Source organism: Urtica dioica, chromosome 2 (assembly GCF_054948205.1).
Source record: "Urtica dioica subsp. dioica isolate 48M chromosome 2, U.dioica_male_clone48M_v1_H2, whole genome shotgun sequence".
Taxonomy (NCBI): domain Eukaryota; kingdom Viridiplantae; phylum Streptophyta; class Magnoliopsida; order Rosales; family Urticaceae; genus Urtica; species Urtica dioica.
The window spans coordinates 37,473,199-37,498,626 of NC_142757.1; the positions used below are offsets into that span (position 1 = coordinate 37,473,199).

The following is a 25,428-nucleotide window of genomic DNA, read 5'->3' on the forward strand; positions in this document are numbered from 1 at the left end:
GTAATCTTTATATTGTACATTTGATGTAATAAAGTCTCATGAAGACTCTTGCTTGTAATTGCTTATTCATTAATAAAAGGTTGAAACGTTCATTCATTCTTCCGTGTCTGTTTGAAGCTTTATGATAAAACATTAGTCTTTAGTCCATAAACAAACTAAAAAACTTACGAAGAGACAAATGTAGATTTGCATGAACAAACTCTTCGTAGTTTGCTTAAAACAATATATTCGCAATCTAAGGGTCAAATGACTATTGACCTCAGTACGATTGTTAGGAGAATCTATGATGTCTGGTTATGAGGCATTGAGAGTTGGAGACTCTATAGTTCTTCTAGGTATCTTCCGAAGGTACTGAATTGACCAGTGCACTTCTAGAGACAAGATAAGAACAAACCATTTAACCTCTTATGTCTCGAAATCACTACGTATGAATTGCATCGTGCTTACCTTAATCCTGAAATGAGACATGTCATTTAACACCTTAGTATTCTCATTTGAGAAAGTCAGAGTTCGGACTCACTATGTGATTCCGAACAAGGCCTATTGGTGAAGTACTAAGTTGTGAGAATGTGATGAGTAACTTTGTGAAGTTCTCATAGATATGGAATTCATGTACAAGATTGCTGAAATGCAATATATATCACCTCATGCTTTGTTCCTTGGAGTGTGAATAAATGAACTGGCCAGTGTCCAAATTGAGTCTTGACTCTTTTGGATGAAACAATGTGACTTGTTAGCTCCTCGTCAATACATTGTTTCTAACTTATTCACAAGCGACAAAGGAGTTGAGGAAATAACAGCTAGAAGGGTAAAATGGTAATTTTGTAAATCCCGACTAGCTGATGATATTCATGAAGGGTAAACACTGATAATATTATGTGGATCCACTCATTACAATTAGGCTGAATTCTTGAGTAGAAAATAAATTCATTTGAACCGATAGATTTTCAGTGTCAACTCTTTAGTGGAGTCAGTTGACATTAAGCTAAGCTTGGAAAAGGTTTGTGAACTTTTGAGTCCAAGTATTTTAGCTCAAGCTTTGTTCATTTGGATCCATGAGGTCACTGTCATGAATCACATCAATTAGGAATAGTTAAACCGGTAGCTAAGTCAAAACAAGAACGAAAATTGTCAAAATGGTATTTTTGTCTTTTGAGACATAGCATGAAATGAATGTAAATAAATTTTTGACAAGGTCATTTAGTGACATGTTTCACTCGGCCAAAATTAGATTTATTGGGCCTTGTGGATTAATTTCATTTCATAAGAATTTTATTGAAAATTCTTAATGGGCATTTTTCATGTTGTCATGAACAAGTGGAAAAACTTCTAGAAGGCCTTTCTAGATTGAGATAGGCGCCCAACATACCCAAGAGAAAGAGAGAATATTTTGTGCATAAATGTATGAAGATACTTGCCAAAAGAAAAAGAGGAAACAAATTTCCCCTAAGAGGAAATGAGGTAGGCGCCCAAGAGAGAGACAAGGCAAGGCAAGGAACAAAAAAGGAAACAAATCCAAGCCTTCTAGAAGGCTTGCCTTGGCCGAGTATGTCATAGAGGAAAAGAGGAAATTGGCTCATGAATATGTGATATTCTATAGAAGAGGAAATTACCTTATTGAAGGTAAGACCTCTCCTATAAATAGGAGCCTCATTCTTCTCATTTTTCTCATTCCACATAAGTTAGAGATTGAGAGACTCTCTCTCTAGACCTTGTGGCGGCCCCTCTCTCTCTCTCTCTCTAGTCAATTCTGTTTTATTGTTTTAGCACCTAGGTCCTCATTTGACCTAGTTTTTAGCTCTGCGACTTCAAGACTCGTTCTTAAGTCGTAGTGTTTAAAAGTGCCCACTCACTGATTCCTTTTATTTCGAGTGATTTAGTGATAGAAACTTTCGTGGTTGCTCGAGTTGTCGAGGAAAGAAAGAGAGACGTGCTGCGAGGGAGACGAACGTTTTCAACCTTCCGAAGGCTCATCAACGTTCAAGCTTCTAAAGAGGTTAGTAAATTTATTATGCTCAGGTTAGTTTTATTTACATGTGCTTGCACTTTGTCTAGGTTAGTAAAAACTGTTTTTACTTGAAAAGAAAATTTTTAAAATTCTGCCGCTTAACGAAGCGTTAAACTTTTTCTTAAACCCTAGATCAATTCCAACAGATCCTCAGTAGAGAATTTCGGGCGCAGTTGTGTACGTTTTAGATGGGGGAGATTCTCAGTAGAGAATTCCGGGCGTAGCTGTGCGCGGGAGATTAAACGCTCAATCAGAGGAAATTGTGCGCAGAAAGTCTCCGCCAGCGTTTCATAACTTTGCGAGCAAGTAATCTTGAGCAGGAATGAATGTGTCTCTCATGCACCCTCACTGAGAGGGGGTATTTATAATGGATGTGGACGCCTAGGAAGGCCTTTGGACGCACATAGGAGAGCGCGCCGCGGATTTCGGGCATGCAGCGATTCTTGAGCGCACATGGAGCACGCGGGTGCACGGCGCGACCGCGCATTGGCGCGCCACGCCTAGTAGATGGCGTGGCGCGCCATGTCTTATACGCGTCGGCGCGTGCTTCTTTTGAGGAGAGCGCCGAGCACGTGCTTCTTTCGAGGAGCGCGCGACGGTGAGCTCTGCTTCGTGTCTGAGTTTAAGCTCAGACTTTCGGGCTGTTTTGTGTGGGCCTTAGCCTTTACGGGCCTTGATGTTCTTTTTTAGTGACCCGACCCGTTGGGCCTTAGAATTCGGAACTCTACGCAAGTCGCGTGGAATTTAATGTTTCGGGTTTTTCGAGAATGACCAACTATAAAGTTGGGATCGTGAATAATAAGATTGTTATGGATATTGAGGTTCTGTATATTAGGTATATGGATAGTATAGTGGTGGATTATTCATAACATATGGAGATATTGGATCAAATAGGCTTTCGGTTTGATGGAAACTTGGAGGTGCGTATGAAGATGGTGGTACTTGAGTTGAGTTGTACTTGGTGTTTTCAAAATTAGGAAATTGAGAAAAATCGAGTCAATTTGGAGGGTATTGGTTCACAGGAGACTTGTGAATTGGTTGTGGATTTTCGGACGGTGGAGGTGTGTTTAAGAAACTTGCTCATGAGAAACTTCGACGAGAAGAGCTCGATGAGAAGTAGATATTTTTTTTTTTAGTTAAAACTATATACTAAAAATAAATATTTGAGAAGATTTTATGATAAGTAGTGGAAGGAAATATTTCCACAAGGTTCCAACTTCTTCCGCGCGTCCACCGGAAGTCATTCGTGCCGTTAACACTCGTCCATGGGAGGAAGAATACCGTCCCACACTTTCGACCGAGAGGAACCAGATTTCCGCCGTACCACAATCCCAATATTACCTTAGACCTCCGCTTTCGTTGGCTCTGCTTGTATTTCTTGTCATTAACCAAATTACAGGTAAACAATACCTAATCTCAGTTTATCCGCAATGCCTCAAATAAATAAATAAATAACAAAGGGGCCTAAAATTTGTGATTTAGAATGGGAGATTTGACATTGGTATCTGTATCATTTCTTTACCCGACTCATAAATGAGAAGAAACCAACAGAGCTTTGATTTGTTCTTCATTCAAACACAAAACAAAATGTGAGAAATCAAGAAAACAAAAAACAGCTATGCCAGTAAGTCAGCACGTCTATAACAAATCGCATCGACTGGTTTATATTGCAAAATTGAAACCCGCGGCTGATGCTTATTGATAAAGCTCTAGTGCACATTCAGATTCCATAACTTAATATATAAAAAAGGAGTATCGGAGTTCAGTGCCTGAAGTGCCTGACATTGGTGAAGAGAAGAGATACGCCGTATTTGTTGCAGCAGTCAATGGCATCGGAGTCTCTCATGCTTCCACCAGGCTCTGCAATCACACCGATCCCCTTCTCGCACGCTTCTTCCACAGCATCTTTCCAAGCTGCCCCCAAAACATAAACTAAAAACTTTAAGTTCAATTCATCTCTTATGTATTGACGAGACAACATTTTGTTTTTTTATTTTTGTATCGAAGGTCTGCACCTTCTTCAATTAGCAGAAATTTAAATTGTTTTTTAAATGCAAAGACCTTCAACTATTACGTGAGTGGCATTTTGGTACCTAAACTAGTTTGTAGGGCGAAATGGACTAGATTTTGCGCACCTAGTTTTTATAAACAACAATTATGAAATTCAACACTTTTTTGTTTTTTTAAGAAACTAATTTTTTGTAAAAATAAAAAGGAAGAGACTACAGTTCGAGTCCTCCAACCAACGCAAAACAATCACGCCGGCCCAAACCAACCAAAGAAGCACCAAACAACACAAAAAAGATAAATAAAAAATTACAAGGCACTTGGCCTGTCTCGAACCAAATCTGCCAACGTAAAATCTTTAAACTCCGAGGAAGAGGGAAGCCACAAGGCCAGATTATGAAATTCAACACCTTAAGTTTAACATATTTACAAATTCGAATAAATTTTTTATAGTTTTAAAAAGTATCTTTAAATGAAAATCTTAGTCTACTAATCCAAAATTATTTAGCTTTAATTTAGTGTTTTTAGGGGTCATAATATTGTTACATTAGTGTATTATAAAAATTAGCAAGTTACTTAGATTTGTATACTTTTTAAAATTACATAAAAAAAGTTAAGTTCACCGACTATTTACGCTAAAAATAATAGTTCAAGGACTCGCTTAGAAAAATAATAGTTCACCGACTATTTACGCTAAAAAATCAATTAATAGCAAAAGAAATGGGTTTGAGGATATTTACCAAACGGGAAAAATGCATCACTAGCCAAAGCCGCTCCCTTGGCTTCTTCTCCTGCTTTCCTGAAAGCTATCCTCAAGCTCTCGACACGGTTCGGCTGCCCACTTCCCATGCCCAACATACAGTTATTCTGCTCAAATCACAAATATCAGAAAAAAAAAAAATTAAAAATGTCTACGAGTCTGTAAATGCAAACCACCACCACCTTTGCTATAACAATGGCATTGCTCTTCACGTGCTTGCAACACAGCCATGCAAAGTGGGCATCGCTAATCTCGCTCTCTTGCGGTTTGTTCTCAGAAACACAGTTGAATTGGATCTCCTCTGGGGTCAAGTCGTCTGACTCTTGAGCTAGCCAACCACCTCCAACTTGTCTCAGAGAAAGCTTCCCTTTCTCGTTTTTCTGAGCCTCGAGGATCCGAAGAGCCTTTGACTTTCCACGGAGGATCTCGAGCCCTCTCTTAGTATATTTCGGCGCAACGACGATTTCGTAGAACATACGGGTTTCGCCGTCTGTTGGGCTTCTATACTCTCGGATTTCCTTAGCAAGAGCCTGAAACGCTATTTCAGTTAGTGGGATAAACAAATTGACCATTCACTTTGGTTATAACTTGGATTGATAACTCTCACCTCATCAACCTCTGTGTTGAAGGCAACGATGCCACCGAATGCACTCACTGGATCTGCTTTCACAGCAAGCCTATACGCTTCAAGTATATCAGAGCGCGACGCTACACCACACGGATTTGTATGCTTTACAATTACACAAGTGGGGTTTTTAAACTCTACCACGCAATTCCAAGCCGCATCTGCATCTAAATAATTATTGTACGACATTTCCTGTACAAAGATATACATATTAAAACCATATGTATGGTTGAATCGACTTAAGCTAGACAACAAAATATCAGAGAGAATACAAGTGTTCTAATTACTGGGTGAGCATTATATTGCCATTCAAATTTTTCTCATTTTCAGTTAGGGAAAGCTTTCAAATACCGATCATGCTTATCCAATCAAAGACCATAACAAGCAGGCAAGTGCAATTTTCAATATTATATTTCACCTTTCCATTGTGCTGAATAGCAGTTGCGATACCACCACTATTAACTTCTGCAAGACTCTTGTCAACATAGAAAGCGGCCTGCTGGTGAGGATTTTCACCATAACGAAGTGAACTTTTCAGAGTCAAAGGAACTGTCAAACTAGGTGGGAATTTCTCTGTCACAAACAGAAAGATGTTGACCGTCAATTTGTATAAAATCCTAAAGACTAAATCTGACAACCTTTTTTTTTTTGCATTTATCATTGAGCGGACGATTTGATCAAGCGCATTTGTAGCAGAAAACAAAAGAATAAGATAAATTTAAAAAAAATTAAAAAAAATACCTCCTGAACTCTGCTTCCATAACCACTCTGCAACTGCAGCGTCATAAGAAGCAACATGTTGAAAAGCTTTCCACGCAAGCTTTCTGCGAAATTGCTGATCATCCTGGTTTCCTCTGAGAAACTCTAGTAGCTCCGGATAGTCTTCCGAATCAACGACGACCAAGACATCTTTGTGATTCTATTTCAATAATAATAATAATAATAATATAAAAAAATACTTCAGCCAAAGAGGTAAATATTTAAAACAACATCAAACAATGGTCAAAGTCGCAGCATTGCTATTGTGTACAGAAATCAAAATAAAAAAAAATAAAAAAAAAGAAGCTGTGTCATCAATATAGTGACCACGAAGTTCACGAACAGACCTTAGCAGCTGCTCTTATCATTGCTGGACCACCGATATCAATGTTTTCAACTCCATCTTCGAACAGAAGTTCTTTGGATGAAGAGACTTTTTCGTAGAAAGGATATAAGTTCACCACCACAACATCAAATGTACCTATAACAGAAAGTCATGAGTCACCACTCTATATACTAAAAAATTGGTGTAAATGAAGCACGCTTTAGCAGCACTGCTCACCAATTCCGTGCTTGTCTAGAGCTTCCATATGATGCTTCTGGTCTCTTCTAGCCAAAATGCCTCCATGGACATTAGGGTGTAAAGTTTTCACACGACCATCAAGCTATAACAGTAATCAGATCCCCAAATCAGAGATAAACACTTGGTACATAACTTTCATTCAGATTGCTATAAAGTTATGTACTGAATACTAATTTAGCGCAGTATACGTAACCCAAATTATGTCTATTTGTTTAAACCACATAGACCTGAAAGAAAATTGACAATAATTTATAGTTTGTAGAAAGAAAGAAAAATATTGAAAAGGGTATATATATCAGATTAGTAACAAAGGATTCAAATTAGACGTCAACTCCGACGACTAGAGATAAATAGACTCACATCAATTTCAAACACAACAGCATGTAAACAATGGTCTTTGTAAGGGGGAAAAACATCCGGTAGGTGAGAAAATATTGCATCAGTAACCCACCATTTCAGGAAAACATGTAAGTTCTTCCACCTTTGTAACAGAAACCCCAGCACTTTCCAAAGAAGAAAACGTGCCTCCAGTTGAGACGATTGTGTATCTACAGAACAAATGAGCATCCTGAATATCAGTATAAATTCATTACTTGCACAAGGCTAATCTATTCTTCTTGGCAATCAACAAGGGGTTATTAATCCTCAGATAGCCTAGTTTCAAGATGCTCAATCTAATGTGAAGATTATGATGCAAATCAACATTTACTTTATGTGTTGTCAATATCTCTATGCATGACTCTTTAAGCGATTAAAATTTGAAATCTGATGCCAAAGAATTTACCCCAAATCTTGAAGTCCTCTCCCCAATGAAGCGAGATCTTTCTTGTCCGAGAGAGATATTAGTGCTTGTTTCTTACTACCTGAAACATGAAGCAACATTACGAATCGAGGGTGGCCGATAACAATGACAAAAGAGTATTAAATCATCATATATATATATATATATATATATATATATATATATATCAACACACGAATACTTATATTTAAAAAAAAAAACACACGAATACTTATGCTTTCAATATGTTTTTTAAAAAGCAAAAAGGGGAAAAAATTACATTATTCTAAATGCCTTAAACACACTGCTAAATATACTTAATTCCAAAAATATATTTTTATCCTAAAAAAATACATAAATTAATTCCAGAACACTATTTATTTATATACAAACATAAACCAGTTACTTGCTACATATTTTCCGAAATGCTATTTAAACACTCCCCATTTAAAAAAATTCCTAGCGTTTGATTACCCACAACAATACATGGCATGTAATATAATAATCAACAATAATAAGTGAAGAAATATACCAACAAACGCGCTTAATTTCAGTTTTCTGATATTAGTTTTATTCTATGTAGTGTTATGTCAAGACAAAAAAAAAAGGACGGAACCAACTAAACTATTAAGTAAAATAAAAACCGTAATAGGAGAATAATTGGGTTGTAAAGTGATAATTATAAGAAAGAAAAAAAAAACATCAAAATTAAGGGGCTTTATTTTAAAGGATTGAAATAGTTATCCAAACTCAATGTCCATATTTAATTATCCGAATATTTAAAATAGAATAAATGCTTTTTTTTAAGAAAGTGGGGGTGACCCAAGGGCTTAAAAGGTCCGCCCTTGCTTACTACCACAATCACCCTTTGATCATCACATTGTAAGCAAGAAGCAATAAAACTGAGAAAGAAAAATCACATGATATAAATTCCAACAAAATAAAGCCATTAGACAAAATAGACAAGGGCTAGTTCGGTGGCAAGCACCCGCAGCCCCAAAAATAAGGAGAATAAGTTCGATTGACGCCAAACTTGAAAAAAAAAAAAAAAAAAATCACTAGGTAAACCCAAAAAATGTAGAACCACTTTGCAATCATCCCTAAAGACAGATATCAATATCAGCTTTGACTAAAAATGGAGAGTAAAACCACCAACATTAAGGGCAGGATTTGGAGGATACTGAAACTACACCATAATTATATATCCCGAGCATGAACAAAGTTTCTCATATTAATACAAATCAAAAAGCTTGTAAAAAATGGCATTTCCATATCCCAAGATACGGAAACTGGCCTAAGAATCGACTCCCGCCCTACGGAAACTGACCTAATTATCAATGATAGTAAGACCCGCTACTTGGTAGGCTACCATTCAGTCCACACCATTTTTTCGTGTATAATAAACTAGAATATTGATTATATATGCCAATTTTGGTGTAAAAAATAAGACAGTCGCACACTCTAAATGGCACACCAATTCTTGTTTGTATCTTGCTTCCGCTATCCCAAAGCTTTTCCCCTCTTTTTTCCTTTTTGTTTCTTCTAAATACGAATAGAAGTTACAACCCTATAATATTTGTTAGAGATGCTCTTCGTCTCTATGGTAAACAAACAGTCTGTTTCGAAACAAAAATGAAAGGGAAAAAAATATGGCGCAGTTAAAATGCAACAAAATATAGAGCATACCAGATGAAGATGACTGATAGTCAACCTTGGTCAACGTCTCCTGAGCAGCCATAACTTTGACTGGCAGACAACTAGACCGCAGAGAGTATGACTACCCACCCAAACCAGAGAAGACAAAAAAGATAAATACAGTGAGAAATTATTCGCTGAACATGGTGTATAAACAGGAAGAAAAAAAAAAGGAATACGCAAAGAAAGGGGATTACAGTATAAGAAGAACGATAAGGACAAACAGTTGCTCTGTGAGTGCTGGAGAATAAGCCGACGAGATTGGCGTTCGGATAAACACAAGACTTCGAGGCTTGGAATGTACTGGAGGCAATCATCTTCATTTATGATGTTAATCAGAAAGCAAAACAATTTTACACATGAAACCAAACATAACGATTGAAACTACATCAATATTCAAATTAGACTCAACGGCAAGCACAGAACCGAATAGATTCGAATCGGATTAGAGCTGCCAGAAACAGCTCATTTTTTGTTTGTTTGTTAGCCTCAACAATTACACAGTCTCATTTCCAGAAACTAAAGTCAGGTAAAAGACTCGAAAGTGTCAGTTTCAGAGCATCGAACTCACCTTCGTCGGGTTCGCCGCGGCGTTTGATGATCCGAATCCCGTGCTACTTCAGAGCTGACTCTAAGAGAAGCTCCGCGGCGCGGATGCTGTGCCTTACCTCAGACTCGGCGTCGTATCGTTGGCGGTCTGTTCCGCTGGAGAGAGAGAGAGAGAGAGAGAGAGAGAGAGTGAGTGAGCGAGAGCATATACATGTATATATATAAATATATATATATATATATATATATATAGAGAGAGAGAGAGAGAGAGAGAGAGAGAGAGGTACTCTGTTATTGACAAGAGTGAGCGAGGAGGTGGATGAAGGATTGCGCGGTGAGAGAGTGGGAAGTAAGAGAGTAAAGAGGAAAAAAAAAAAGGTATAACACGCACTTAGGGTTGCTTTGTATTTTTTTTATTTTTTTATTTTTGGGGATTTTTCTTTTTCTAAGTTAAAAAAATGTTTGGGGCCATTACTACTTAAAAAAAAATAGTGTAAATTTCATTTTTTTTTAAGAAAATAGTCCATAAGACCGAAAATTAATAGTTCATATTTATTCGAAGTCGATAGTTCATGTTTCTTTTAAACTCGAAGTTGAAGACGTACACGTTTTTTATAACTATTTTGCATTTTTCCTTCAATTCATTTAGTCAACATATTAAAAACAAATTAAAAAATAATCTTTAAAATATTTCGTCAGATTAATTTTACTCTTTAACTCGAAAAATTACTTTCACATGAAAAAAAGAGAGTGTGACTCGAATTAGAACTTTACACTTACAAGCACATAATTTTGAACTTTGATTTTTTTATATGGTAATTTCATTTACTTTCCATAACAAGATGATCATAACTTCAAATCTACAGACATGCTCTCTAAATGAAATAAAAAAAAAATGGGTTAATATGGTTAGAAATTAAAAAAAAAATATGGCAATTAGATCAGTTGCTCAATAACCTACCCTTTAAAAAAAATCAAAGTTTATCTTATTAAAAAAAATAACTTCACTAAACCTGCAGTAAATTAATTAACTAAAGAATAAATTTAATTAATTTAATGCGGGTCCAATAGAGCTACTTTATTAATAAAAGAGTAATAAAAGAGAACTTTGGCTAACATATGAAAAGAAGCTAAGGGTTGACTACTTACGATAAAATCTTCTTAAAAAATTGTAAAAAATTTGATATTCACTTTAGATTTTAATTAACGAGAAAAATATAACAATATTATTTAAACGTTCAATTTCTTAGGTTAAAAAAGTAAACTTCTTATAAAAATTTATGCATTTACTAGTAAATTTGGAAACCATATTTAAAATTGTAAACATTCCTCACTAAAATTGTAAAAATGATTAATTTTGTACGTTAACAATTTATACTATAAGTCCAACTTGCACTTGTTGCAAATAGGGCTGAAACTGGATCGGTTCGGTTTCGGTTTTTGCCATTTTTCAAACTCGAATCCGAATTTTTTCATTTTAAAAATTTGGTCCAATTTAGCCCAAAACCGAAATTCGGTTATTCAGTTTTTAAAAATCCAATATCCAGTTTTAATATCCGATTTTTAAAATTCAGTTATTTGGTTCTCTATAATCCGGATCCAGTTTTAAAAGCGGTTTAAAAAATCGGTTATCCAAATCTTAAAATCCATGATGACTATGAATCTAATATGAGTAAAAATGAATCATATAATCCCAACGTGATTATTTATTTTTTATTTTAAGTATGCATTATTTTTATAGTATGTCTTTATGTATAATGGTTTACGTCTTGAAAACTACTCACAACAAATGAAAAGACGAATATAGACTTGCTTAATACATCTTCAGAGTAAGTTTAAAGATGACATTCACAATCTAAGGATCAAAAAGACAATTGAATCCAAGTACCGATTGTTGATGTCGATTTCTGGATCGATCAACAATCACAAATAATAATACATATATATATATATATATATATATATATATTTGATTTTTATTAGATAAAGGTCTCAGAAGACGTCGTATAAGAAACAATATAGAAATAAAGAAAATAACTATAATAAGAAGAAACTGAGAATAAATTTTATTGATTGTGAAATTGGATTACAAGAGGACGAAGTGACGAGGTCTAGCAGGCGAACTCGCCACTGAAAGCAATACAAAAATGATAATAATAATCCAGAAACAGAAATAAGCTTTCGTGCGCGAATCAACGTCTGATCTTCTATTTATAGACGAGGCGGAGCTTCTTCGCTGAAGACACGTGCTCCTTGATCCGTCTTCCTCGTCAGGGCCGAAGTCATCCCAGATCCGGTCTTCGCGGCGTGGTCTCCTCTTTGACTGACCGATTCTTCTGGCCAGGCGGACGTGGTCGAGCTGGAAAGTGTGATTGGGCTTGGGCCGATCTGTCGAGATCAAACTAGGCCCAGAATTGATTCTCCGGGCCGATCTAAAAATTGGATACTGGGCTTTGGTCGGGCTAAAACCCATCCGAGATAAATATTTTAGAAAATTTATTTTTGACCCCCACAATTAGCCCCAGAGTATTTTGAAAAATATTCCAAATATTTTTTAAAATACTTGAGCGAAACTTTCGAAATCCTGAAATAAAAAGGGGGGAAAGATTTGAATTTTCGTTTTTGGCGCGTGGCGCGTATTTCTGGAATATTTTTTACACGTGGCGCGATATCAGTCGCGCTTCGTCAGTCGGAATCGAAGAGTCGAATGTCAGTTGAGATTTTATATTATTTTAACCGACTAAATATTTGATTTGATCCGTAATCATTAGATTTTATCGGAATTCGATTTAATATAAATGGTTATAAATAAAAGTAATTCGAAAAGACTTCTTATTCCATTTATATTTCGAGCGGCTTCGGTGAAAAGGTAACTCCTCTCTTCTTTCACTTTCTCCGAAATACTTATTTCTTTTCTCTCTACGACTTTCGCCTTTTCCATGAGTTCGACTTCGAATTTCCTTCACTTCGACCAGCGAACTCGAACAAATTCATAGTTTTCAAACACTTCTCTTCAGTTCGGCTAGCGAACTCAAATGAACTTCAAACCTTCAAACACTTTTAACCTTTCTTTATTTCAAAATATTTAAATGTCTGGGTCCGAGGTTCCTCAGTCGGGACCTAATCCCTTGGGTAATGAGGACATCCTCATGCCTTCGGCTGTCAAGAGCTCGGACCTTTCATCCTCATGCCTTCGGCTGTCAAGAGCTCGGACCTTTCAGGCATCCGACGTAAATATCAGATAGCCCCCGAGATCGGGCTCCTCCTCCCACCACCGCTCGCTACGGTGGATACTCTGGTTGATGGGTATTGTTGTATTTACGAGGTCTGGTTGGAGTCGTGTGGACTTCGATTTCCGATCCACCCCATTCTCTTCGACTTCGTTGAGGCTTTGGGGTTAACTGGGCCTCTTAGTCGTGGCCCACGAACATAAGGTTGACCTCACCCTGATGGACTTAGTCCGTCTTTGCGTGGTCAAGGCAAACTCGAAACACGATCCCAAGTGTTTCTATATTTCGAAGGCCGCGGGCCGGGGAGTGATCTCTGGTCTTCCTTCGAAAGACAAAAATTGGGGACGGCGCTACTTTTACTTCGCCGTTAACGAGCAATCCCTCGGGAGCCGAGCTCGCAGTTTCTCGGCAAAGTGTACGAGCTCACCGAGTATGCGGATTTAAAAGTTTTGCCCCCCCCTCTTTTTTAGTGTGGAGTATGTCAACGTTTTCCTTTTCTTTTTTTTGTAGGAAAAATCAAGGCTCCTTCGATCGCAGAGTTTGCTGCCAAGCTCGTTTTACTTCAAGAAAGTCGCGGTGATTGGTTGAGCTTCACTCCGGAGCGTTTCACCTTGGCTAGACTTTGGCCATCTTCTCCAAACGTCGTTCTCGAAGAAAGTTAGTTCGGCCAAATTTTTATTATTATTATTATTATTTTTTTTAACTAAGGATTTTTCTTTCCTTTTTCTAGTAGTCGAGGACAGCATGAACGTGCCTGTCAGTGCTCGCGATGCGAGGCACAACAAGAAGGCCGTCGCGGCTTCCTTTTCGGACATCGCGCCCTCGGCTCCTCCTCAGGACCCCGAAGTCGAGGTCACCGGAGAGCGTGTTCGGGCCGACATCCTAATCGTGGATGTCGAGAATGAGGTGGGCCCTGCTGGGGCCGGCGATATACAGGGCGATCAAGCCCCCAGGTCTGGTCATGCCACGACGGCCGGGCAGGCCGACAACTCGGCCGAGGCCTCGGCGTCTCTTAAAAAGAGGAAAATGCCGGCGGACCGGAGCGAGGGCCGAGGTGAGGGAGAATACGCCCATCTCAAGGGCGAACTGAGGAAGAAGAAAAAGAAGAAGAATAAGAAGAAGAAGAATAAGAAGAATAAGGGGGTGGGGACCCGAAGCCCGTGGTGGCCGCAGGCAGGCTAGAGAATGCCCCTGAGGCTGAAGTGGACCAGGGGGACAGAGTTGAGAAGACTCCGGCCTGCGGGAGCAGGTCGGCAAGGCCTCGCGGCGGTCTGGCTTGGTCTCGCATAGGTGACTTGGGTGCCTCTTTTTCGAAGCCGAAGAAGGCGCACTACGTCAACTTCCACTACAACCAGGACCATTTGCTCTGCTACGATCTTTATTCATCTGCGGGGTTTCTCAGGCAGCTGATCGTAGAAGGTCACGAGTTGTCAAAGGTCCCCGAACTAACAGAGTCGGACTGGTACCGCTGCGTGGCGTCTACCATAACCGGGGTAAGTCCTATCATTTTACTATCATTTTTATTATGAGGTCGAACTGATATACTTAGCGATATTTTGTGTGCAGCTGTCGACTTAATTCAATTGGGGAGTATATTGGTACGAGAAGCGCCTCCGGAAGGCCAATGTTGCTCTCGCTGAAATGGCTTCGGTGAAGAAGGGGACGGAGTCCCTTCAAGCCGAGCTCAAGGAGGTGGGCGGCAAAGTAGCTTCCCTTGAGGAGGACATCGCTGCAAAGGACGCCCTCTTGGAGAAGTACAAGGCCGCCCAGGTGGATCTAGTGGTGAAGACCAAGGCTCTGGAGGCCGAGGTCGAAAAGAAGGAGGTTACGATCGAACGGTGAGGCGTTCACTCGGCCGAACTGAAGAAGAAGCTCGATGTGGCCGAGGTTAAGGTGAGGAACCGGGATCGAGACCTGGAGGCGGCTCGGGACGAGATGATGAAACTTAAGAGGTCGGTCAAGGCCGAGAGGGAGATGGCGGTCTTATCGGCGAGGAAGGCGACCTCACTGCGATATCAGGAGAAGATACTGAAGTATCGTGCTCAAAAGGAGAAGATTGACGAGGCCGTCCTCATCTTAAAGAAACTCGAGCAGTGTCAGGGCAACAAAGAGTTGATCTTGGAGGCGTTGAAGGGAGATATTTTCGACTGGGCCAGTGAACTGAAGGATACTGAGGAGGATATCGCTCAGTACGAGGCAGAGTACGCCGTCATCGGGAACCCCTGTTTGTTTGAGACAGTTACAGGGGGCTTCGGTACCCCTGTTTTATTTGGATGATTTTGTTATGGTTCATTTTTCTATGAAATTTTCATTTCGCCAAGTCTTTTAGCTCGCCAGATTATTTTATGAATGCATGAATGTTTGTATATTTTGTCTAAGTCATTCAGGTCGCCCTTTCATTCTGAGGGTTTCCATTAAATGTTACTTGGTCGAAGTCTTATTTAACTGGGGTTTTCTAAAATCTGTTAAGTCTTTTAGATCGTCGGGATCTAAAACGTTTCCCTTAAGATTTTAGGTCGAGGTCATATGACAATATTTTTGGATTTGCTAAGTCTTTTAGATCGTCGAAGTATCTAAAATGTTTCCCTTAGGCCACATCCATATGGACATATGTATTTTATATTTGCTAAGTCTTTTAGATCGCCGAGTATCTAAAACGTTTCCCTTAGGCTGAAGTAATCAAATGAATTTTACCCAGGCGTTGCCAAGTCTTTTACATCATCAAGATCTAAAAAGTTTCACTTTGTTTTTCCTGGGCGAGGCCTACCTTGCCGAGGTGCGGCCTTTGATTCAGATGTTACGTGAGATGACGAAGTGAGATTCCGGATCTCACCTTGGTCATGAGGTATTCACACAGTGGTCCTAGTTGGGGACCTGGACCTCTAGGAAGAAGTGTGGGCTCCGGAGCCCTATTGTCATATTTTTGCGGTTGTCTCGAAATGAGCGGTCTAAGTTTTTGTGGGACTGTGCCTTTGCAAAAAAAGGCTGCCTACGTACCCTTATGTAGGGATCAAGTCGGACGTAGTTCGATTCTTACTGACTTTAGCAGTAGTACTTTTTAAGATTCGAGATGTTCTGTGATCTAAAAAACGGGGACTCCATTGAGTGTTTCGAACTCATTCACCCCGGGCTGTGCTACCTTGGTGACCCTGTAGGGGTCGCACCAAGTTTTCCAGCGTTTGCCTCGGCAGTGTTTTGGAAGGCTTTTCGGAGGACCAAGTCCCCTACGTCAAATCTTCTCATGTTAACGTCTTTATTGTAGAATCTAGCAATGGATTGCATATAGTGGAATAGCCGTACTAGGGCTGAATCCCGCTTTTCCTCTACAAGATCCAATGCCTCGCGTAGTGACTCATCATTTTTTGGCTCATCCTCAGGCGCATACATCACCCTGAGGGTTTGCACTTGGTGTTCGATTGGGATGACTGATTCGACTCCATGGACCAGGGAAAATGGAGTTTCCCCTGTCGGCCTTCGTGGACTAGTTTGGTAGGCCCAGAGCACACCAGGTAGCTCTTCTGCCCACTGTTCTTTCTTAGCATTGAGCCTTTTCCTTATGGAATCTACTAATGGTCTTATTTGCAGCTTCCGCGTGTCCATTTCCTTGAGGGTATCGCGGTGTTGACATCATCACCTCAATGTTATTGCGGAAACAAAAATTTCTGAATTTTTTTATATGAACTGTGACCCGTTGTCCGTTATGATCTCATGGGGAGTTCCATTCTGACAGATTATATTTTTCTAAATGAATTCTGAGACGTCGACATCTTTTATCAAGACGAAGGCGCCTGCTTCGACCCAATAATCTGTTAAGATTAATAAAAATCTTAGTCCGCCGGGGACGGCCGACATTGGTCCCACGATGTCCATAGACCATTTCATGAATGGGTATGCTGCCGAGATGGAGGACAACTCTTCTGCGGGTCTTTTTATGTTAGGTGCGTGGCGTTGACATTGGTTGCAGTGGCGCGAATGCGCCTCGCAATCTATCAGCATGGTTGGCCAAAAGTAGCATTGCCTCTTTATTTTGATGGCGAGTGTCCGTCCGCCTGCGTGATTTCCGTATTCCCCCTCGTGTACGTCTTCTAGGATTCGCTAAGACTCTTCCGTTCCGACGCACTTGAGGTATGGTCCTGCGAAGCTTCTTTTAAACAGGCTTCTGTCTATGATGCAAAATCTCGCGCTTCTCAGCACGAGTTTGCGTTTTTCCATCTTGTCGGATGAGACCGTACCAGTTGTGATGTAATGCAATATTTCATTCCTCCAATCCCCCATTTCTATTGCTATGACTGCGGCAACGGTCGTGGCTATAGAAGTTGTTTGATTGTTTCAACTGATATGATCCTTTTGAGGTCCGGGTCTGAGGTAGATGCCAAGGCAGCCAACGCGTCTGCCGAAGTATTCTCGCCTCGAGGGATTCGTGTCAGAGAGAATTCCTTGAAATGTTTCGTAAGATCTTTTATGACTTTCAGGTAAGCTTCCATTCGCTCATCCCTAGTCTCGTATTCCCTGGAGTATTGGTTTGCTATGAGCTGAGAATCGCAGAAAGCTTCCACTTTCTTTTATCGGACTGATGTGGCTAACCTAAGTCGGGCGATTAGTGCTTCGTATTCGGCTTCGTTGTTGGATGCAACGAAGTCGAGTCTGAACGATTGTTATATGGTCTCGCCGTGAGGGGATGTCAGGTGTATTCCTACTCATGCCCCTTGCTTTGACGATGCCCCATCCACTTTAAGTGTCCAGGTGCCTTCGACTTCAGTCACGGCGGGATCTTCCCTCGGGAGTTCGATGATGAAGTCCGCTAAAACTTGTGATTTTGCGAATGTCTTCATTCGATACTCGATATCATATTCGCTCAGTTCTATGGCCCACTTCTTAACGGATGCGTCGTCATTACTATTATGGTGTGAGATTGGAAGTATGGTCGAAGTTTTCGCGCAGCAGAAACGACGGCCAAAGCCAACTTCTCCATAACGGGGTATCGAGTTTTAGCATCGACTAACGACTTACTCGTATAGAATATTGGTCGTTGGTCCCCTTGTTCTTCTTTGACGAGTACTCCGCTAACGGCCGCTTGGGACTCGATGACGTACAGGTAGAGCGGCTCTCCCGCGACGGGTTTTGCCAAGATTGGGGTGTTGATAGGTACTCTTTCAATTTTTGAATGCTTCCTCGCACTTGTCATCCCATTCGAACTTCTTATTCCCTTTAAGAAGCCGGTAGAAATGGAGACATTTGTCCATGGATCGAGAGATGAAGCAGTTAAGGGCGGCAATGCATCCCGTCAACTTTTGTACTTCACGCCTATTACGGGGTGAAGGCATCTCTCGCAAAGCATGTTATTGATCCGGATTAGCCTCAATTCATCGTTGGGTAACTAGGTACCCAAGGAATTTACCGGACAAAGCTCCGAATGAACATTTGGTGGGGTTGAGTTTCATTTGGTACTTGTTCAGTACCTCAAAACACTCCTCCAAATGTCATATATGATCGTTTTCCCTCAGGGATTTCACGAGCATGTCGTCGATATAGACTTCCATTGTTCTACCTATCTTTTCTTTGAACATTTTGTTGACTAACCTTTGGTAGGTTACGCCAGTGTTTTTCAGTCCAAATGGCATGAACTTGTAGCAGTACGTGCCCCGGTCCGTAATGAAAGATGTCTTTTCTTGATCGTCTAGATGCATCAGGATTTGGTTATATCCTGAGAACGCGTCCATGAACGAAAGGATCTTATGCCCCGCGGTTGCTTCGACCAGCTGGTCGATGTAAGGCAACGGGAAGCTATCCTTGGGGCATGCTTTGTTCAGATTCGTGAAATCAACGCATACCCTCTACTTTCCATTCATTTTCTTTACAACGACGGTATATTCCAGCCAATCCGGATATTTTACTTCGCGGATTGAACCTGCACTGAGTAGTCTTTCGACTTCATCGTTAACAACCCGTGCCCTGTCGGGACCGAGTTTTCATCTTTTTTGTTTTACGGGTTTAAAACTAGGATCAACGTTAAATTGGTGAGACGTCACGTCGATGTTTATACCCGGCATGTCTTCGGTCATCCAGGCGAAAGTGGATTTATTTCGTTTTAAGAAACAAATCAGTTCTCGCCTGATACTACCTTTAAGCTCGGCTCCGATCCCAACGTGCTTGGAGAGATCGGAGCCATCGAGCTATATTTGTACTGTCATCTCAGTACTCGGAGCATCAAGGGAGTCATAATCTTCCGGGTTAGCAATCTCCTTAGCCGACTCCACATTCATTAATTGATATTGCCCCTCTTTAGTCTTTTTAACATAATGTTTATGACTAGTGAGATAGCAGCTACGGGAGGTCGTCTGATTGCCTCAGATCTCCTTTACTCCCTCAGGCGTAGGGAAACAAATACATTGGTGAAAGGTTGAGGGTACTGCCTTCATCCTATGTATCCGTGGTCTTCCCAAAATGATATTGTAGGGGGAGAGACAGTCTAGCACTTGGAATTCTACAATCTTATTAATTCCATTCGTTTTTACGGGCAACTTGATTGTTCCCAATGATGGAGTAGTCGATCCATTAAAACCTGTCAATTGGGTTTGTTCTCTTTCGATCTCGTCCTCGTCGATTCCCATCCTAGCTAGGGTGTCTTTGAAGATAAGATCTACGGAGCTTCCCCCATCTATTAGGACTCTGGCGACCTCGTAGTTTGACACGTCGATCGTGATTACGAGTGCGTCATCGTGCGGGTCTGTTGCTTCCAGGGATTCTTTTTCAGAGAACGAGATTTGGATGTCTTGTTCTGGCCCGATTCTAGTGGTCCGGTTACTCAACTGACGTTGGTAAGCTTTTATTGAGTTAACCGAGCCGTTGCGAAATTTCGAACCGCCCATTATAAAGTCAACCTTATGTTTTGCGACGGTCGGCGGGGAATCTGGTTCCCCTTCATCGGCAGGTCTCGATCTCTTAGGGGAATGGTTGCCCATTTCTCTGTTACCTTCTTTTTTTGGCGGGGGTCCTAGGTCGACGTCCTTTAGCTCCTCCTTTGCATATTTCTATGCTAAGGCCCTGCGCATGGTCTCGCAATTAACCGTTAGCTTTGTGGAAACTGCAATACATGTTTGGGTCCCGCGTCCACTTCTTTGCCTGGGGACCTCATTCCTTACTGTCTTCCCCGATGTTGAAGGTGTAATTAGGAGGGGCGTGTTGCTTTCTGACATGGGGTGTGGCGTCTTGGTTATTGGCCCTGCGGGGGTTGCCCCTAGCATTGACAGGCCATACCCAGGTATTGGAGGGTGGTTTCTTCTCGGCCGCACGCTGCCTTTCATAGGAGGCAAATTCCTCTTTGGCTTTTGCGTAATTCGCGGCTTTGTGAATCGGATCTTCCAACGTAGAGAGACGATTGACCGTCATTTCGAATTTTAGCTTTGATTCGTGCCTTAACCCGTTCCTCAAAGAGATAATGGCGGATTAATGGCATACGTTAGAGATTTTGGAGAGTACGTCCTTGTAACGGACCATAAATTTGTTGAATCCCCCATAAATCTGCTATGGTCAGATCGTCTTCCACGAACATCGAATAATGTTTCAGGAATGCAGCCGATAGTTTGTCAAAACTATCGATAGTGTTCGGCTCGAGTTTGGAGAACCACTCTAAAGCGGACCCAGATAAGCTTTCTACTAATAGTTGGCAGTAACCCGCCTCCAATTCTCTCTCTGTGAGCATAACCCGTCCCATTGCGACTCTGAAGGACAAGATAAAGCTTTGGGACTTGAAGTGCCATTATACCACGGAAGGCGGACCTTTCCGGTATCTCCAAATTGCACCTCGGTGATATTCTTAGCGGAAGGATTCCTTCTTGTCTCTTCGACGAGACGATCTATCTCAGGGGCCGAACTGGTCGCAGAGTAGAATTCTGAGGGAACAACTCTTAGTTCGGCCGTTACTGACTCCTTGAATCGGTCGAGTTCGGTCATGCTGGGTTCGCCCCCATGAAAGAGGCGAGGTCTCGTACGCGTGGGCGTGACCGTAGTCGCCTCGACAGGGCTACGATGGGTCTGATTCAGCCCGCAAAAATATTGGGTGGTGAACATTCGCGAGGTCACCGAAGGGAGAGGTCCTGTATTAGTCTGGAAAGACCCGGATGGTACTCCCACCTGGGGAGGCGGATGCAGTCCGGTTGGGTCGATCGTGAGTTCTGCAGTGACTTCGCCAGGAGTATCCCCAACCTGGAAGCTTATTCCGGGAGACTGGTCTGTCCCTTGGGTGACCTGGATCCCGGAGAAGTCCAGACGGACTCCGGGAGGGAGAACCCGGCTCGTCTGTGCAGCCGAGGCCGCTTGACGAGCAGATTCCGAGGCGGTCGTATCTCCAGACCCCGCCTGAGGGTCCGACGTGTTATGAGGGGTCGAGAGAGTATTCAGCCGGTCGTTAAGAGCTCGGTTGGTCTCTGCCTGTGCATCGATTTTTTGGGTAAGCATATCCAGGATTGCCCTGATCCCCGAACGGATCTCCTCTCCAGATTCATAATGAGTCGGAGTGGAACACATGATATATATAATTTTCTTTTTACGAACTGTTTCTTTCGAGGTTGGTCTTTTTGATATTTCCCACAGACGGCACCAAACTGTTGATGTCGATTTCTGGATCGATCAACAATCACAAATAATAATACGTATATATTTGATTTTTATTAGATAAAGGTCTCAAAAGACGTCGTATAAGAAACAATATAGAAACGAAGAAAAAAACTATAATAAGAAGAAACTGAGAATAAATTTTATTGATATTGAAATTGGATTACAAGAGGACGAAGTGATGAGGTCTAACAGGAAAACTCGACACTAAAAGCAATACAAAAATGATAATAATAATCCAGAAACAAAAATAAGCTTTCGTGCGCAAATCAACGCCTAATCTTCTGTTTATAGACGAGACGGAGCTTCTTCGCTGAAGACACGTGCTCCTTGATCCGCCCTCCTCGTTAGGGCCGATGTCGTCCCAAATCCGGTCTTCGCGGTGTGGTCTCCTCTTTGACTGACCGATTCTTCTGGCCAGGCGGACGTGGTCGAGCTAGAAAGTGTGATTGGGCTTGGGCCGATCTTTCGAGATCGAACTAGGCCCATAATTGATTCTGCGGGCCGATCTAAAAATTGGATACTGGGCTTTAGTCGGGCTAAAGCCCATCCGAGATAAATATTTTAGAAAATTGATTTTTAACCCCCACACTGATTGTTAGAACAATTATTGGATTCCAATCTAAGTACTCTATAGCTGTCTCCAATCTAAGTACTCTATATATCTAATAACATTTCAAGGTTCACAGCGAAGCGTGTAATATTTTGAAGCCTTGCCACAAATAAAAGGGTACACTTGTAAATACCTCAATCCTAAAGTGAGATACAACTTCTTGTAACTTTTTAGATTCATTTGATTTGTCAACGAGTGACGTCCAAATTAGTGGAGCAATACCTCAACGGCTAGTGATATGACTCAATCTTGTTGGACATGTGAGACTCATGGGTATGGAATTCGTGTACAAAATTGGTGGAGTGTAATGTATATCATCTCATGTTTTGTTCTTGAGAATGTGAATAAAAAACAGCCATAGGTAATCAATGAATCAATTCATTTGATTAAATCATAGTGACATGTATGTTGCATCTCACATAGTATGTTGTTCTTATTAACAAACAACAAATGAGTTGAAAGAAATAATGACCGCAATAGTAAAACGTTAATGTGTAAATCTCGTCTAGTTAATTGTATTCACAAAGGATAACATTGATAAGTATTTTGTGAAGTAATGTAGTAATTAAGGTATTGTTTGAGAGAATGTTTGTATAATTCATTTAGTAGAGATGAGTGATATCAAGAATGAAAGCTCGGGAAAGGTTTTTGAATTTTTGAGTATGAAGCTTAATTCTTAAGATTTATTCATATGGGTCCATAGTTCTCAACATCAGACAAAGTTATAAGATATGTTGAACTAGCACAAAATGAATTCCAAAATGTGTTTTGGAACGAAGTCATAAACTAGCATTGAACTTAATTTACTTATAAAGTTTTGAGCCAAACTTTTTATTATGGAAAAATATTTTATTTGGGCCTATAGACTTAATAAGCATTGATTAGGATGACAAACACAATAGTTTTGATCCATTATTGTTGAGTGTCATCAATTTTTAAGACCAATAATTATAAAAAAAAATGGTACATGTAATTTCTTCATTGGTTTAGAACTTATGAAGATGACTGATGATGTGTTAAGCCATGAATGCGTCATGATTTTATTTACACTTATTGGCATGTATACTTGTTATTATTTAGCCAACACGCTTAAATTAAATGGGTTAAAGATTTAGAACTTTTGGTGGAGATTGCTTGGTTTTCAAATCATGAGTGATTCATGAATTATTTTGTGGATCTAGGTCAAGTAAAATGAGTCAAGGAAGGGTATAGCATCAGCCAAGGCGTCCTTGATAATTTCCTAAATGGTAGGTTCACTTAACACACTGCAAAATTTTAAACTAGTTTGAATTTTGGTATTTAAAGTCAATAAAAGAGATAAATGAGTTCATTAATTCATTCTTTTTTAGTAACATCGTGTTATACTATAAGCCCACACTAATAATAATTTTGATTGCATTTTAAGTTTATAGTGTTGAGTCCTATTCGTGGTTTGATATTCATGGAGCCTCTCGGAGCTTGTGATTCCATAAGGGGATGATCATCATTGATTTGAATCAATTCCATAGTATTTAGTAGCATCCTTTTCATCTTGTGGCTTAATCTTATTGTGATATTTGCATATTTTCCTCTTACGGTTTTTATGAACGTGTTAGAATAAAAATAAATGATATTTTTGAAATTCCTCCATGTTAGACATGTTCTTAAACTGTTCCAAAACCTTTATTTACGATCGAGTAATCATAACTTCAAAAGTTGCAAGGTACCACGAGCATAAGGACTTTCAACCACATGACAAAGAAAGTGTAAAAAAAGGCAAACAATCTTGCATGTAATGAACAAATATCGATCACCTATTTCGGTTATGATATGGAACAATTCTAATGCTACTCTTCTTTAGTTACAACCGGATGAGTCAAGCACGAACTCAAGAAAGTCAAGGACCAACCTATGAAAGTCAAGGAGCAATGTAGCTCGTTGGTAGAAGAAACTTTTTTCTAAAACATATTACAATAGATATAAAATATGTATATTATGGAACATTTGCAAGTATCTATAAAGATTTATGAAATATTTGTATTTTTGTTCAATTTAGAGTACTCATCTTTCAATGAGATATATGAAATCATAACTATTTTGATCTTTTCGAATCTAAAGATGATTTTATGTTATGTAATATGTGTTTTTATCATGTTATTAAATGTGAGTTGACACTCATTATATCCAAGTGAAATATAATATTTTACCATGACAACATAATACATAAAACTAGAATCATACAAAACCTAAAGATTTCAACATAACGATTCCATTCAACATCTTCAAGAACATTACATATCAAACATAACCATAAACATAAAACAGTTGTGGTATGATCATACAAACATACAAAAAACACACAATTCCCTTCTTACATCTTCAAGGTCACACATAAAACTAACATTTGAACAATGAATAATCCAAATGCCATAAAATTCCATACATTAATTGCAGCTTCCAAAACTATGATTCTTTCAATAATCATCCTATCAATCTCACTGAAGTTCATCTTCACCTTTTCAGCCTTATTTTTTCCTGTTCCCCTTCTTAAATTTTCCTAACACCTTGAACATTTGCATTTGATTCATGTTTATACTACTAAAAAAAATCACACTTTCTTTCAATTTTTTTGGCATGTATAGTAGAAGAGCCTATCAAGGCTGGTTTTTGTCTCACCTATTTTAATCTATGTCTTCTTCCCACAATTGCATTTTTTGTTCTTGAAATACAATCTTCATCCACAAATCGCAATGCTAATTATGAAACTAAGAGACCTATAGTCAGCCTAAATGAATTTGAATAACCTAATATCAATCCCAATTTTCAAGAAAAAAAACGAAGAAACCCCCGAATACAAAACCCTAACACGCAATTTTTAAATTGAAAATAAAACCTAATGCAAGTGCATATCTTCCAATAGAAAAGAGATTATTCATATTCTATGACCTCCACACTAGTTATGGACCCATATACCATTATCAAATAAGTTTAAATTAATCCAAATCTATGACCATCTAATATTTTTACGTACAAAAATACCCTTAACCCAAACTGCTTTTATTTTCTTTTTATTATTTTTATTGATTTTGTATTTACTTTTCATTGACTTTATTTTTTTTATCTTCCCTCTCCCACTATTATGTTCTTCTCGTGAGTGTTTTCTCTCTCTCCCTCGTTCGTATTTAAACAAGATTTTATGTTTTCCAACAGCTGAAATCTCACGGAG

At 39.7% G+C, this 25,428-nt stretch overlaps 2 protein-coding genes across 3 annotated transcripts; both read right to left on the reverse strand.

The window, feature by feature from the left end:
• Positions 1-3,542: 3,542 nt before the first annotated feature.
• LOC149404597 (AICARFT/IMPCHase bienzyme family protein) lies at positions 3,543-10,133 on the reverse strand. Of its 2 annotated transcripts, none has more exons than XM_089604324.1 (14): positions 10,055-10,133; positions 9,790-9,923; positions 9,416-9,521; positions 9,210-9,300; positions 7,527-7,605; positions 7,194-7,290; positions 6,722-6,824; positions 6,507-6,640; positions 6,142-6,319; positions 5,819-5,973; positions 5,383-5,592; positions 4,958-5,305; positions 4,756-4,882; positions 3,543-3,922 (listed from the first exon to the last, which is right to left on the reverse strand). In XM_089604324.1, the coding sequence occupies exons 4-14, from the start codon at positions 9,259-9,261 to the stop codon at positions 3,771-3,773; spliced, it is 1,635 nt and encodes a 544-aa protein (XP_089460450.1). In that variant the 5' UTR covers positions 9,262-9,300; positions 9,416-9,521; positions 9,790-9,923; positions 10,055-10,133; the 3' UTR covers positions 3,543-3,770. The 2 variants fall into 2 exon arrangements, with proteins under 2 accessions (XP_089460450.1, XP_089460443.1); XM_089604317.1 differs by having other exon boundaries at positions 9,416-9,535.
• A 5,999-nt stretch (positions 10,134-16,132) lies between these two features.
• On the reverse strand, positions 16,133-16,597 carry LOC149404598 (uncharacterized). Its single transcript, XM_089607602.1, has one exon. It carries the CDS (start codon positions 16,595-16,597, stop codon positions 16,133-16,135), a length of 465 nt encoding a protein of 154 aa, XP_089463728.1.
• Positions 16,598-25,428: the final 8,831 nt, after the last annotated feature.

Excerpts from the sequence above, each read along its gene's own strand:
- LOC149404598 (XM_089607602.1), bottom strand. The coding sequence starts at position 16,597 with ATGGACACGCGGAAGCTGCAAATAAGACCATTAGTAGATTCCATAAGG.
- LOC149404597 (XM_089604317.1), bottom strand. The coding sequence starts at position 9,535 with ATGATTGCCTCCAGTACATTCCAAGCCTCGAAGTCTTGTGTTTATCCG. Across the intron at positions 6,825-7,193 it reads TTACATGTTTTCCTGAAATG|CTTGATGGTCGTGTGAAAAC; the intron begins GTGGGTTACTGA and ends TTACTGTTATAG. Across the intron at positions 4,883-4,957 it reads ATGCCATTGTTATAGCAAAG|AATAACTGTATGTTGGGCAT; the intron begins GTGGTGGTGGTT and ends TGATTTGAGCAG.